The sequence below is a fragment of the Lepisma saccharinum genome, chromosome 5 (assembly GCF_977018435.1).
Source record: "Lepisma saccharinum chromosome 5, izLepSacc3.1, whole genome shotgun sequence".
NCBI lineage: Eukaryota > Metazoa > Arthropoda > Insecta > Zygentoma > Lepismatidae > Lepisma > Lepisma saccharinum.
Window position 1 is genome coordinate 19092465 of NC_139233.1, and position 12029 is coordinate 19104493.

Sequence of the window (12029 nt, forward strand, 5' to 3'; positions counted from 1 at the left end):
TTCCCGCAGACTTTGTACAGTACTGTATAGTGTATTTATGCCTATGCCCTTTCAATACACCACAATAAACGTGTTTTGTTGCTATAAACGGAGTTTTAATGCACTTTCTACTGTTCTTTTAGGTTATTTCAGTTAATCCGGACTTTCGTTAAACCGGTCAACTTATCCCCCATTAGTCCGAATTAACGAGGATTTACTCTATTCTGGAAATTAAAATCATGCATTCCGTTTCTTATTTATAGTAAAAATGGTGGGGGAAAAAAGAGGGAAGATAGATTAAAACTAAACGAGTAGTTGAATTGAAACAAATACATGGGAAAATACGGTAAATAGTGGGTAAAGTGAAAAGTCAGAGTGGAAAAATTAAATGACTTCATATAACATGGAAATGAGGTAAAATGGAATACCGAAAATTATGAAAATGTTATACTTTAGGTGGAAAGTTGAGAGGAAAATTGAATGAATAACGTGCAACAAGGGGCGTGGCGTGCATTTAAGCGTTATAGGCAATGCTTACAAATAACAAATAATATTATATTCCCGCGTAATCCTACATAGCGAAATTTAACGTATTCAAATGTTTATCAGCGTGGGCGCTCTGAGCCTTTAGTGTGTTCGATATACCGCCGATCTAACTGAAAATTATTCTAATTATGTGATTGATGGTTTAAGTTAAGTATTCTTATTGTTTTATACTTCGTGACAAGAGTATAAAGTTATTTATGAAACTGATTGTAGTGATGGACGCGGTGAATCACCAAATTGTGCATATAGTGTAACACTTGTCATTCTCCTTATGTGGCTCGAAGTCAGCTGTTTGTGAAAGGATTACACGCTAGGACTTTGCAGTGTAGTACTCTATTTTATTTTTGTTAATAGATAATGATCTATACTATTGCACCTATTGTTCGTAGGCTTTTGTCAAATTCATTATTTTTTTAACTGTAGTTGTAGCTACTGAGGCACTGGTCAATCATGTTGTTATTTCTATAGGATTGCTAGCTTTTTTAGAAACGTACTTACACCATCAGCATCTGACAACATTGTTGGCACCGTGAAGGAATTTGGCGTCAATTACCCAGTGGCACTTTACCACATATTAACGCACAAAATGTTTTCATTAAATTTTCTTTATAATCACGTATATTAGTATTAAAAAAATGTATTTGTGCCTTGTGGACTGTTACGCGTACACGTCGCGCGACCTCTACAGCTTCTGCCACAAAAATCCATCCTCGAATGCAGAGCTGTAGCTGGAAAAGCGATATCCATGCACACAAATGTAGCTGTGTTACGTTGGTTGCCATGACAAACGTGACATCACTGCTTTTGCTCCGTACGTTGCCAGTACGCGACTGAAGAGCTAGGATGAGACAAAGTCCTCTACTGCACTTGCCCTTGAGTAGTTGAACTGAATCCATATTGTTACCCGTGTCTTTTCTTCTCGTGCAGGTTTGAGAGAAATATGAATCTGTTTATGATTTAGTGGGTGTTTTGTTAGAAACTCCATTTTCTCATTGAAAAGACAAGATAAGGGTTCATTAACATTTTTTCCTACTAGCCTTTCACCTAACTCCTAAGCCTCCAGACGTCGCTGCTTTCCTGAACCTTGGGAATCCACTGAAAGTGCAGAGATGACAGAAACACCAATTTGAAGAAGACACGCGATAATTTTGCCGGAAGGAACACAATGCAAACAATCAAATTGACGTTCCCTCGCAATCTTTTGTTGACCAGCGTTTTACATGCGAGAAACGAGAGGCTGAAAATTACATGTTCCGCTAACCGACTTCGTGGTTTCTGGCACGGTGCGTGGAAAGAAGGTGAGTGTTGGTCCGAACATTCACACATAACGCACGCACAATGATGTCCGAGGAAGTTACGTGCTGAGCATTAGCTTCAACGAAACTGGGACATTTAACGTCACGTGCATTAAATTGCGGTTTGAATCAGAATAGAATGAAGACTTAGTGATTCGTTCTTTCTTGGAAACAGATTGCTTTTTTTCATTCGACATATGACTTTTTTATTATTTGGCTCCCCAAGATGGAACACTAAGGGTTGGCGGATTGGCGGTGATGAAAGCTCATTGGTTTACAAGTTGTCAACATTCTACGTAAATGAGCGTGAAGATAATTCTTGATTAGGTAGTGATAGCTTTAATCCCTTCCAGGCGCGTCGTCTGATAATGTTCGCATGAGCACATGAACACTCGTGTATATGTCTTAAATTACGTACATATTAAATGCACACACACATACGTATATTTATTCGAGAAAATACTATGTTTGATGTACGAGTATATACACATAATTTACTCTGACAAGACTTCTTTAACGTCTGATAACTTCTCTAGATAGTTGGTAACACTGACTCTCACGGTGTTCCACGGAGGGCGTTGAACACAATTGATGTGCGTATTGCATAGAGCTGACAGCTAAGGGGTTGTTGGCCACTATTCCCCGAAGATGTTCACTTCGCTGTGCGAACACTGATGCAAGCGGCAATACTTCTTACGTTCGGCACCAGAGTGCAGCATATACAAGGCATGTCTAGGGGGACTCGAAAATGTCTGTGCTACATAGTTGCAAACTTTGGCGAGAATTCGCTAAACCTGGCGGATTTTAAGGGCGAGAGGGACAATTTCCTCATGGTCCTTCTTGTATTACTTCAAATATAGCGTTAATTTGGGGGAAAATTGTTGAAGGGTCGTTGATTCTGCCGATTTTTACTAGTCACAGGTCAATTAAAGTAGGGTTATCAACACAAGTTTCTTGTACACTTCTGTTCACACAAAATGGCATATTCGTTTCAGTTCGTCCGACTTCGGAGGCCATCGACTGTGGCAGGATACCCGAATTAAATATTCGAAAAACAGCACCGTGCAGTCTTGCTTGATAGCATTCTTTTTTTTTAACCACATGCAGGGAATTTTATGACTTGCCGAGTGAAAGGCAAGGTTTATAGAAAAGCTCTGCATTGTAAATATTAATGCAAAAGAGTGTTCAATTTCACAGTCGAAGCAATGTAAACTGTTGGGAGGGGGTGAAAATAGTATTTGAAAAACCTCAGTAACAGAGACGAATAAAATATCACCTTAATTCCTTCACTTGGAGCAAAGCTCATCTTTATTTGGAAGCAGTAAAAAAGGAGAATGATGGTTGTCACCTCCTCCAGGCTAGCCTATTCGCAAAGTCAATCTTCAGTATGTAGACGGGAGGATATCAAAAGCAAGAAGATAAATTCTCTTATTGTGGCGCCTCAGAGAGACATATTACAGGAGCACCCCCCTCCCTTCAGGCGCTCATTCTGATAACTACAACAGTGGTGGGAGATGTGGGTGATGGAATCCTCCTCAGCTAGGAATATTTACGCAAAGCAGAACGAGAGCTTTCGAACGAAGGGTAACAAGACGGGCCTAAAACCAGAAATAATCTATGTAGCTCCTAAACTGATATAATTATAGTTTCAAACAAAAGAGCGTATTGCTCCGAGTCGGAAACTGTTAAACTTCCGGTATCCATGAGCTATTGTATTGTGTGCAGCTCCTTGCGCCGTTCTGTTGTACGCAACTCGATGCGCAGTGGCATCGTGTGCAGCTCGATGCGCAGTAGCATTGTGCGCAGCTTCATGCGCAGTAGTCTTGTACGCACGTCTGTAAACAAATTTAAAATCGCTTCCATTTCACAAGCGCTGGTCATCAACACACACACACATATCCCCTCTAAATAGATTACCTTTTTGGAAAAAAATATCATGTAGTAGTCGTTGCTGTTACATTGCCAAGATACCCAGAAGCTACATAATGGTTTATGGCTCGTAGAGTTGAAGATCCATTGCCTACGCATCGGAGCGCATCACTGGGTAGAACGGGAGGGGAGTGGCTGATCATAATCTCTATGGTCACGTAATCCTGAGGTGACCTGTATGTATCGGAGATAAGATTATGCCTCGAATCTACCCGAAGTGCACTCAATAATGTGCTTCGGAACTCCTTGTCGTTTTCATTGTACGTTGTTGCCGGCCCCCGCGGCGGAGTGGTTAGCACATCGCGCTACGACGCCAGGTGCCCCGGATTGGAATCCAGGCCTGGGCATGAATTTTTGTGAGTGTCCATTCATCAATTTAATCATGTCATCACTCATCCCCATCTTCGCAAATTATCCAAGGTGGCACAAAAAGCGAAGTAAAATAAAGCAAAGCAATCAATCAATCCTTGTACGCTGTTGATATTGCACAAACATGACCGTCCCGTACTGTTTGGTGTCATCAGGAATCATAGATGGCAGCAGTATCTAGCAAAGCATTTATAGCGCCCTAAACTGAAACATTTCATTCATCTAAGAGTTCAGTTGAACAATATTTCTTAGAAAGCATTGGTATAGAATATTTGTATTTTCCCTAAACAAAACATTCAACAATTGTCTTATTTGGTGCCCTTTTTACATATGAATGGCATATATTGTTCTTTCATTTAAAATAATATTTTTAGTGATGTGCCAAAATAAACTATAGTCCTTTTCCATTATTCTTTTTTGGTAATAATTTCCCCATTTTTTGTTCCCTTTAGAGTAAATTTTTCCCCTTTAAAATCCCGCCTCTAGTCATCACTTTTGGTAAGAAATCATGAAATGTGTAGCAGGCTGGTAATATTTACACGTACGATTTCGAACCATATTACAATCTCGTTTGTAAGATATGTGACACAAGCGGTTGTTTATAATTTTCTGTGAATATCTGGTGTTTCATTGCAAAAACGACGAAACAATTACAACAGTAAAAAATCCACAGGCGTTCTCCTAGAGAGCAGGAACAAACTTTTCTTATTATTTCTGCACTGTAAAAAGTTGACGGGTCTAAGATTCGCAATTTCCTATTTATTAACATCCCTATTTAACAACAAGTTAACTAATCGAATATTATTAGGAGGGCAAACTCTAGAAACAACCTGTAAGAAAATGAGCACGACCGTTCTTAAAATATTAAGGGCCATTACATTATTGCCTTAATTAATGTAATTGTAATATTGTGCACGAAACTTTAATTTGTAATCATTATCTGTCTTTATTTATGATAAAATAATCATATTTAAATAAAAAAAAATCGTGTTCCGTATTTGTAAATTAACAGGTGGACTGTTAGATTTTAACGATTAGAATATTGTAAATTTTACGTAACCTATAACCGTAAGTCACAACCGTTGGAAAGTTGTAGAAAATGGCCGAAGGACATGTTTATGATTAACCACTTTGTCTTGTCTTTTACAGTTTATTGAGAGAGTGTGTGAAACGACAAGTACGCCTAACGGTGTGAGCGAAGACTGGGTTAATATTTCTCTTTCTTTGCTTACTGGCAATTTTCTGACGCCTCGAGTGATTTTGCTCGGTGGCTGAACGCGTAAAGTGGTTGACTTTCGATCTCGGCACCGAAGTTCCCGGGTTCGAGTTCCGGCCTGGGCGTGAGTGTTGGGTTTTGAGTGTGTGTGGGAAAGGGAAGTGAATAACCAATACAAGGGGCAAGGGGAAGGGAGAGAGAGAGAGAGAGAGAAAGAAAATAATCACGTGGAAAGAAAGAGGGAGAGTTAGTTACAGTGATGTGCCGTAGACTATAAGTTTACGTCTACATGCGTTGTCTTCACGTAATCTACGCGTAGATTACATTGGGTTGTAGTTTACATAGACTACGTATACAATCTAAAGTGCATTAAAATTAATTTTCAAGGGTTTCATGAAAGGAAATTGACATTTTCAACTATATTGGTTCCTAACGAAATGAAAAAAATCCTATTTACAACAAATTTCTCTTCTCTTCTATTATCAACTATGGAAGAATATAAATAGCATGCAAAAAACAACAACAGATGGCAGTCGTGAGGCAAAAGTGGTCTTTTCCCCATGAAACACTAGAATATATCCTATACTAGGTTTCTTCCTAGGTGAGAAATTGTTCGAATTAGGAAGAAAGAGTATGAAAAGTTCTGATCACACATCAGCAACTGATACGCAGTATAATTTTGTTTTACTTCCACGACGCCCTTTACTAAGTTATCACCTTTCGCCATGTTGTTTACATAGATTACGTAATCTAAGTGTATAAAATACAGATAGTCTACGTGTAAAATGTAGACTATCGTTGTTTACGCGTAGACGCACATCACTGGTTAGTTAGAGAGGGAGTTTTAAAAAAAGGGTGCGAGAAATTTTTAATATTGAAAAATAACATTTAATTTGTATTGATTTTAATTCTACTTCATTTTAATCCTACTTCATTTGATGTCTAATAAAACAAGAAAACTACGTTACTCGAGACTGAAAGATCTTGTTTGTTAAATGTTACTACGATAATGCCTCCATAAAATTATGTTCTGTACAGCAGAGAAATTCTCAAAAACTAAATCTTTAGATAAAAATAGAACACTTATGGCAAAGAACACTTAAGGCAAAGAGGGTGTTAACCTCCAATCCATTCGTTGAAATAACGTACACTGCTTGAATTGTAGATTCCTGAAGATGAAGAACAAATATAAATTATCCGAATTTAGTCATTGAGATTCAACCAGCAAATAGCATCCATCATAATGCACTGCCATCTTTAAAAAACACTTCATTGTTACGTCAATATTACATTACAAGATTCCTGTCACGATAACCGTGTGTTGAATAATCGCTGGATTTTGAAATTGTAACAGTGAACTGAACCAGGTAAAGGATTTTGCAACTTTGAGCGCAGAAAGATCTTCGGAACTCTTGAAAAAATTGTATCAAGGATTTCTTATCCAAACACTAACGCCAATTAATGTACATTGTAAAAGTGGGTTGTGCATACATGATGAAATGAATGCCTCCCAAGTTATATTATTTGAGCTTTTTCTTGATGGTGCACATCCTAATACGGTTTAGGTTTTCAGTTACATTAAGGTGAGGTGTGACAATTTCGCACCAGGCATGCATTTATTTAAAGGTCGTCGGATAGGGCACTGCTACTAAAGAAAATCCACGCATAATTTGAGAGTATGAATTTCTCCCCATGTTGCAAGTGAAAGCAGTTTTTAAAGTTGATTATTAAGCTAGATACCATGTTTGAAAAATATGATGAATAAGTATTTACAGAATCCCATGTATTCCTTATGGAGAAACAACTTCAAAGTCAAGTTACGGCTAAACGAATGGGAGTTTCGACTCTTTCTAGCTAAAATATCATCTTCAATGGATCCTCTACTCGATCATACGTTTTTTTCGCCATCGGAAGGTTGATATCCCCAAGAAAACGAATAAAATAATTCCCATAAGCGTAATGCATTTCTCCTTGCTTCCTACGGCCATCCTGGCAGTGTTGCCAAACCTGATGTGCATAAAAGACCTAAATTAGACCTTAAATTGAGCTAAAGTTTACTTTCAAGGAGCTTGATTTAGGAAGGGTGGATAAAGTGCCTTCCATGGTAATGTTAGTTGTCAATGGTGGGTGTGTGTGGGGGAAGGGGGCGCTGATATTACCGGTAACTTTAGTTTTCACCGTCTACATCTGACGGCATCACCCATCTCAATAATCCACCGATAGTTATATGAAATCGAAAATAAGGGATTACCGGATAACAATATTGTCATCTTCACCTCAGCTAAGGCGGTGGGGCGACGCAGCCAATATATAATATCACGTCACGTGCAAAATGTATAGGCAAAAGTTTGTCCATGTGGGCCGGGGTTAGTGATGGCATCATAGTGGGGCAGGGGGCGGGTGCCATAGTTCACAGCCAAACGAGTGCACGAAAGAGTCAGATTTGGCCCCAAAAGAGCTAAATTGGTAACAGTGCTCCACAGATGCCTCAAAGAGAGGAAATTGTCACTCTTCCCCTTAAGGTTTTAACCCTGACACACCTAGATCCTAAAATGTTCAATGTGTTATGTGTGTTGCCTAACTCTACTGTGATAAGTGAATCTTAATAGCATTTTTTCAATGGCAACTTATACCATCGCCGTAGATTTAGGCAACACACATAACGCCTTGCAGGTAAGCGAATATTTCAGGATCTAGGTGTCCCATTTTTATTGCCAGCAATAAAATGGAACACCTACAGCCTGAAAGACCCGCTTCCTTGCATGGCGTTGTGTGTGTTGCTTATTGCCGGTGACTGTACAATATCCTTTTTTCTATGTATAGAAAACCATTTAAAAATTGCCAGTAAGTTTCAAGCATATTTTAGTGTTCTGTCCAATTAAGTAATTAAGCAAACGTGTTAACTAACTGTTAAACCATGTTTCAACGTGTATCTTTTCTCCATTCTTTGCAGTGCTGAACGTAGCAGCAGGAAAAGCCCCCATGCAGATCAGCACGGACCAAGGAGGGATTCCGCAGAAGGCGATAGATGGCAGCACCAGCACATTCTTCAATGTGGAGACGTGCACACTGACGGGCCTGGAAAGGGTTCCTTGGTGGTACGTGAACCTGCTTGAACCGTACATGGTGCAGCTGGTGCGATTGGATTTTGGGAAAGCTTGTTGCGGTAAGTGCACGTTAATTACTGTCGATTTAGAAATATATTTTTTTCTTTTTAGAGGGAGGAGGAGTGAAACAGGTCAATTGACCCTCCTGGGAAATTAGCAATGTTCAATTTTTTGAATATATAAAAGCAAATTGTTTAACATTTTGATATTGTATAACAGAAATACAGCAATGCACATGGGTGCCCGGAAGGGGGCAAGGCACCCCCCGGAAAATTATTTAGTCACAGTAACTTATGGCAGTTATGATAAGGGCGTTGCAGAAACATGATACCTTCAAACTGATGTAGTTTGAGCAAGCAACACTATTATGGGGAAAATATGACTTGTTTGACCCCACCACCCTCCGGAAAAATACCTTGCTTGTTCCTACCTGGAAAAAATCCCTGTGGAACTATGGAATGGTAATTAGAATTACAACAAGAAAACAAAGAAAAAATCAGTTAGTTCGAAAAAAATACGTATCGGTTCGGATGCTATTCTAAACTCTAGGTCCAGTCCCAATTAGCTTATCTGTGCATGAAGTGAACGTAAATAACATTGAAAATGTATCAGGGAAGCGAAAGAGAAAAATGGAAGGACAGAAAGTAAAAGAGAGGGATATAGAGAAACAAGAAGATAAAAAAGACACCAAGAATAATAGAAATGCGGAACGAAAAACAGAGAGAGGATTTCTTTTTTGGTATTTTTGTTCCACTATCCATTTGTTGGTAGAAGTAGGCACTGTTGATAGTTCAGGTCTCCCCCCCCCCAAAAAAAGAAAAAGCTTTAGTTTTACCCTTAGTTTACACGTAGCTTCATATTCTACCGAACATCACTGTCCAGTATAAGCAGCCCTTCTGTCAAAAAACAAAAGAACTTTCTATTACGAACCCTCTCTAACAGATAAGCGACAACATTTCCAAAAGATTTGTTATCAGGGACCCCATTGTATTCTTCCCTCGTGGCTCCTACTGGATTACTTCAACTTTCTTCTTCCCATCTGTTTAGGGTGTCATTACCTCGTGACCCAGTTGATGGCCTGGTCGTGATTGCGTTGCTCCTTCCCAGGATCTGCCACAAGGTCAAAACACTCCGGCTACGGAATTGCTTTATCTGGTATCACTGGAAAGCAGTGCTCGACTCCTTCATGATCGATTTATCTCGACAGTGATCTCGAAAGGAGAAAGCGATTGTTTTAGCCGGAGAATGTCTTGACCTTTAATAAAGTCGATGCTTATCGTTGGCCCTGCCACCAGATTGGCACCGCAGGAGAGAGTGGAATCACAGAGGCGTGAAACATCAAACACCGCCTGATGCCAAATAATCTATGGAGCCTGTTCAAGAATGTCCAGAGAGACAGGGTAGCCACATGCAAACGGTGGAAAAAACTAAATTTCGAGAGGAGTTTCGGGGCACAGTTTAGACATGAGATTCCATCATAATAATTTGCAAAAGTTTTAAATGTTTGATGACAGTTTGTACATTTCTTGCAGGTCAAAATTAAATTAGTTTTCACTCACTTTCCTTAAGAGCTGATGGGCAGTCCGATTTACATTCTTATTATTCAAGTACCTTGAAGGTTCATGAAAATTGTTATTAGAAAACAGTGCGGTCAGATATTTAAATAATAATTACTGCTCCATCTGTAGGAAATGAATATAGACCTTTGCGATTCCAATTCTGTAGACAAAGAAAGCTTTAAGCTTTATTATTAGTACTGTTATTTTGAAGACAGCCGACTTCCGTGGCACAGCGCGATACAACGGTAGGGGTCTCGGGTTCGAATCCCGGCATGGGCATGGGTGTTCTTTGTGAGTGTCCCTTTATCAATCTCATCATATCATCTTCGCGATTAGTCAAAAGTGGCAGAGAGCGTAGTAAAATAAACCAAATCAAGAAATTTTGAAGGCATTTCGGGGGACGTTGAAAACAAGCGGATTTCTTTCGTGTTTTCTTAATAATGTTGTAAATGATTTCTTCAATGTTCTCTCTTGCTGTCAGATATAAATTTAATTTTGTTCATTGAAGCTACGTAAACCTATTCAATTAGAGAATTTGGAGTATTTTTATTTTTTGTTTGAAATGAAATGTTATATTTCTCTTTGGGATGTCCTCTTCAATATAAGTATTATGTTTACAAAATTTTGTAATGAAAATGTGGAATTTCTTACTGATAACTGGCTGTTATGTTATAAATAAAATAAAGAATAAAAGTAATACAATGTAGAAAACACATTAGAAAAATAAAAATCATAACAAAAAGAACTCATAGAATGATAAACGTAAGCGTAAATACGCAAATAAATGCAATGCTATCGTAACATTAAAGATATTAACACACAGTTACCAGTGAATATTCATGTTTGATATGACATGTTTGATTTCGAATACGTATTAAAAAGGAAGAGATTTTCTGAAAACTTCGCAGGTTCTTGTTCCTTTAAAAACACAGTTTGTGATTTCTTCTGATCACTTAACTCAACAGTAGAAAAATGCAAACGTAAATATTGTTTGACAAATACAGGTAACCCTGGGAATGTGCCCGTTTTGGTTTCAAAGGAGCAGAGTTGGCAACAGTTGGGTGTAGATCGTCTTCTCTGCCCTCTTGACTGTTGGCTTTCTCCGACAATGCATGACGTCCCGCCAGCTGATTTTTCTCATCGGAAAATGCAGGAGATACGTTGATTTCTCCGGAAAATAGTTTTCTTCCGATTCGGAATTTCAACGCAAACAGTATCAGTTACAGCCTGTACAAGCGCCCCCCCCCCCCCTTCCTTAGCATGGCACCGCACGGCTGTTGCGGTGCGTGTTTCTGGAGGAAGGAAAGTAACGCATCAATGCTCGTAGGAGATAGTGGTGGAATTACAGCATCCAATCAGGCTGCTCGACAAGTTGTCCATGACTGCATTGTTGTCTCGTTCTCGAATGTCAATTCTCGATATTGCCTCAAGACTAGAAATAATAAATATAAAAAGTATAAAATGTAAACCAAAAGCAATTTGCACACTAACTGATGTATACATTAACATAGAGCCAGTGGCGACGGTAAACAGGGGCCAGTATGAACCAGGGCCCTCCCCCCGCCAAAAAGGAACTGCAATAGATGAGAGCTACATTTTGTAAAAATTAAATCCTTAAACTTTCACACCGCAACCAAAGATGAAATTCGTTAATTCATGTCATGGATTTGCCATTTCTTATTTAGGCCAGCCGCGCACCGGATCTGACACAACGAGTCACGACGCGACGCAACGCAACGCAACACGACGGGACACAAAGCGACACGACGAGTCACTTTCCTTCCGACAAAACGAAACAAATATTAATTATTCTTATCAGTGTTTCTTTCTGGAAAGAAAGTTTTCAGTACAAGTTAGTTTGTTGTTATTATTTGTTATTGTGTTTATCATAAGAACTGCTCTAAATATTGTGGTATATAAATAATCATTAGGCCTCTGATTTTAGGTATTTAACCTATTTTTTCCTTTGCAGGTAAATGAGAAATAAAAAGTTACATCAGCGTTTCATTAAAAAATGCAACAACTGATG

The 12029-nt window shown here is 38.8% G+C and overlaps 1 protein-coding gene across 7 annotated transcripts in view; it reads left to right on the forward strand.

Annotated features, from left to right (window-relative positions):
- Nucleotides 1-12029, forward strand: part of LOC145987689 (sushi, von Willebrand factor type A, EGF and pentraxin domain-containing protein 1) — a 142567-nt gene that overhangs the window by 82534 nt on the left and 48004 nt on the right. For all 7 annotated transcript variants that reach the window (XM_083122235.1, XM_083122234.1, XM_083122231.1 and 4 more), the window contains exon 3: nucleotides 8288-8500. In XM_083122235.1, coding sequence (XP_082978361.1) covers nucleotides 8288-8500 — 213 coding nt within the window. The remainder of the gene's footprint in view (nucleotides 1-8287; nucleotides 8501-12029) is intronic.